At 38.1% G+C, this 3,233-nt stretch overlaps 1 protein-coding gene across 1 annotated transcript in view; it reads left to right on the top strand.

Moving 5' to 3' along the window:
* LOC105826521 (microtubule-associated serine/threonine-protein kinase 4-like) overlaps positions 1 to 3,233 on the top strand; it is a 167,638-nt gene that overhangs the window by 107,211 nt on the left and 57,194 nt on the right. Inside the window, exon 9 of the mRNA XM_012664501.1 lies at positions 255 to 340. Coding sequence (XP_012519955.1) covers positions 255 to 340 — 86 coding nt within the window. The remainder of the gene's footprint in view (positions 1 to 254; positions 341 to 3,233) is intronic.

The raw sequence follows: 3,233 nt of genomic DNA, 5'->3' as shown, positions 1-3,233 counted from the left end.
GATAATAAATCAAAGTTTTGCAATTAAGGTTTAACTAATAGAGCTCTTCTGTAGATATAGACATTTAATAGTGTCCATTTACGTACAGATAATGCCTATTTATCAATCTTTTAAGAGTATTTTCTGAATCACTCAATTTTTTAATATTTGCAATTATCTAATTAGCATGCTTTGCTGATTTTTTTTTCCATTACTGGAGCAACTCTGTATCATCATTCTTTTCATTGCCTTTTCATAGGCTCATGATCGTTCAGAAAGTGGAGAGCTGGCATTTATTAAACAACTAGTCCGAAAGATCCTAATTGTTATTGCCCGCCCTGCTCGGTTATTAGAGTGCCTGGTAAGTTGCTCTTAGATGTGACTGTGTTATTTATTGTTAACTGTGGGAAAGCAGTAACCATCAGAAAGCTCGTTTCATTTGGTTTCAAACACCAGAGCTAAATGGAAAGAGGGGAGGAACCACAACTTGTGAATGTTTATGATGACATCCATGTGTGATTTGTCTCTTTTTAATTCAAGAAAGAATTCTAGTTCTGGTGCTGTATTTAGTGATAGTCATATCACATTCTGGTCAACCTTGAAAGATCATCATGAAATAATGTGCTTGACCTTATCTCAGCATAATTACTTGGTGTCACAGCTAATTTAAAATGCTGGCTGTGCGTCACTTTTTTGGAGTTGCCAAGATGCAGAGAGGGAAATCAGAGAGAAGTAGTGACTTGTAATTATAATTATTAGTTGTTTTTAAAATGTGGCATGTTAGAAAATAAGCGCTGGTTGGCAACCCATTTGAGAAAATACAGTAGAGCCTCATCTAGATTAGTTCATTTTAACAATTACATTTTTTTGGCTAGTGGTAATTTTCCTGTTTTAAAATTTCTATTTTATGAAATTTTGATTGAGATCTCAATCAAAACCGTGAACAAATATAAAGCTTTAAGGGGCTATTAATATAGCATCAAAACTCACTTTTAAGTTCCACTAGCCATTAAAGTAATTATAACACCACGTACAATACAGCTTTTCAGAAATACACACACACATACATAATACATATATGGTTATAGTGCTTTGATTTTGCCCTTATTTTAATTAACATTCATAAAGTTTTATAATTGTGCAATATTTATAGTCCCATAAATGTATGTCAGTGTATAGTGAGACACAGCAGAGAGAAAATCTTGAGAAAGGTTGGGAGTTGGAGCGTTGGGGGAGGGCTTTCCATCAGTGGTGAGGACGCTTAGAATCACAGAATCAAACACACCATTTGGCAATGAGTGTCTCTGGAAGAAGAAAAGGGAAAAAATACCTTGGATACCTCTGGGGAAGAACTGGGCAACTGGTGAACCCAAATAGAAGAGAGGCTTAACTTTTTTCTACTTCTGTTGTAGCTTTTGAATTATGCACTCTGTGTTTGTACTTCCTGCAATTGTTTAATTTAGGGGAAAATGTCATTTAGCATTAAAACTTGTTTTTCTGGACAACACATATGCTAAGAGCAGACCTTGACTTAAAAGGGAAATAATTTTTTTAGCGGTAATCACTCATAATTAGAAGAGAAAAACTAAAAATATATCCTCTCAAGGATAGAAACAAGTGACCTTAGAAGTACCTTGGAAATGTTGCTGCTTTCAGTACTGTGTAAAGCTCCGGTGAACTGGAGTTTCAGACTATTAGGGGATGTTTCCCCAACCTATCATCTCATGCCTGTAGTTCCCAGGCTTGCTCCATCAGTCGATGTGACTTTGTGTCAAGGGCACTGAGTGTTTACGTTGGTTTGGCTTCGCTCCACTTGTAGCGAGCTTTTGTATATGGCCTTTAGAAATTCTTGAGTAATTCTCAGATGAAATGCTGAGATTCCAAAGTTGCCTATTTTAGGCATTAATCAGAATGGGAAAGATGCTGGGGAAAAAAATTAGGAAATATAACTGAAAATAGTAACTGTGCTTTAAATCTGTAAGCATAATTGTTTACAAAACATAAATCCATGACGTCTCTGTGGGTACAGCGGAAATACCAAACTCAGTTTCTCCTACTATACTCTCACCACACGCTTCTGACACCAGTTGTATGGAAACCTCACACATAAGCAAGCAATTAGTTCTATAGCAGATACCAGCTGGGTGCCCTCCAGTTCCATTCCCACACTGCCTGCCTGGAGATGGCTTTAGATCGTACAGGTTGAGGGCTCAGTCTTGCAAGACTGCCTCCTACTTCCTATGCCAGTCGCAAGCCCCAGGTGGTTTTACCTGTGCTTCTGACCAACTGGCTATACATTGGGCTTCCCGTAACCCTCCCCTTGGGTTCAGTTAATTTGCTAGAGTGGCTCACAGAACTCAAGGAAACACTGATGTTAACCAGTTATAAAATATATCACAAAGGGCACAAATGAAGAGATGCATAAGGCAAGGTACGGGGAAAGGGGTGGGGAGCTCCCATGCTGTCTCTGGCTGTGCCGCCCTCCAGGTACCTCCCCGTGTGCAGCTGTCTGGAAGCTCCCCAAACCCAGCTCTTTTGGGTTTTTATGGACGCTTCGTTAGGTAGGCATGATTGATTACAGCATTGGCCACTGGTGATCAACTTAGCCTTCAGCCTCTGTCTCAAGGTGAGGGTGGAGCTGAAACTCCCAACCCTCTAATCACATGTTTGGTTCCCCTGACAACCAGCCCCCATCTGGAGGCTTTCCAGGAGTCCGTAGCTGCCAGTCAACTCAGTAGCATAAGGACATTGCCACTTTGAAGATTCCAAAGGCATTAGGAGTAGTATATCTGAAAACAAGGATGAAGACCAAAAATACATTTCGTAATATCATAGCAGCTAACTAGAGTGATGTCATCCTGAAGATTTTTATTACAAACTAGAAAAAACAGCCAAAAAAAAATAAAATACATAGGAAAAATGTGTTCCCAAAGTTTTACAGAAGACAGAGGTAATTGGAAGCTTTAATTTCCTGTTTTTTTCCTTAATCTGTACATTATGTGACTATTTGTATCTTAATTTTAGAGTTAACTAATAAAAATGATGATTTGAAGTTTTCTTCCTAATATTTTTGGACACCTTTGTATTAAGGGAGTTTCCATCAAAACCTTTGAGTAAATGTATTCTAACATTATTCCTTTTGTGACTGATTGTGCAGAAAAAATGAATCTCAAATCTTCTGCATGGAAATTCCCAGATTTTAAAAGTTTGCTAAGAAGGCACAATTAAAACTCAGACCTGTTCATTTTCAATGA

This window comes from Propithecus coquereli, unplaced genomic scaffold, assembly GCF_000956105.1.
Source record: "Propithecus coquereli isolate 6110/MARCELLA unplaced genomic scaffold, Pcoq_1.0 Scaffold9, whole genome shotgun sequence".
NCBI classification, from domain to species: Eukaryota; Metazoa; Chordata; class Mammalia; order Primates; family Indriidae; genus Propithecus; species Propithecus coquereli.
The sequence above is the reverse complement of the archived record's forward strand: the minus strand, read 5'-3'. Positions and strand labels throughout refer to the sequence as shown.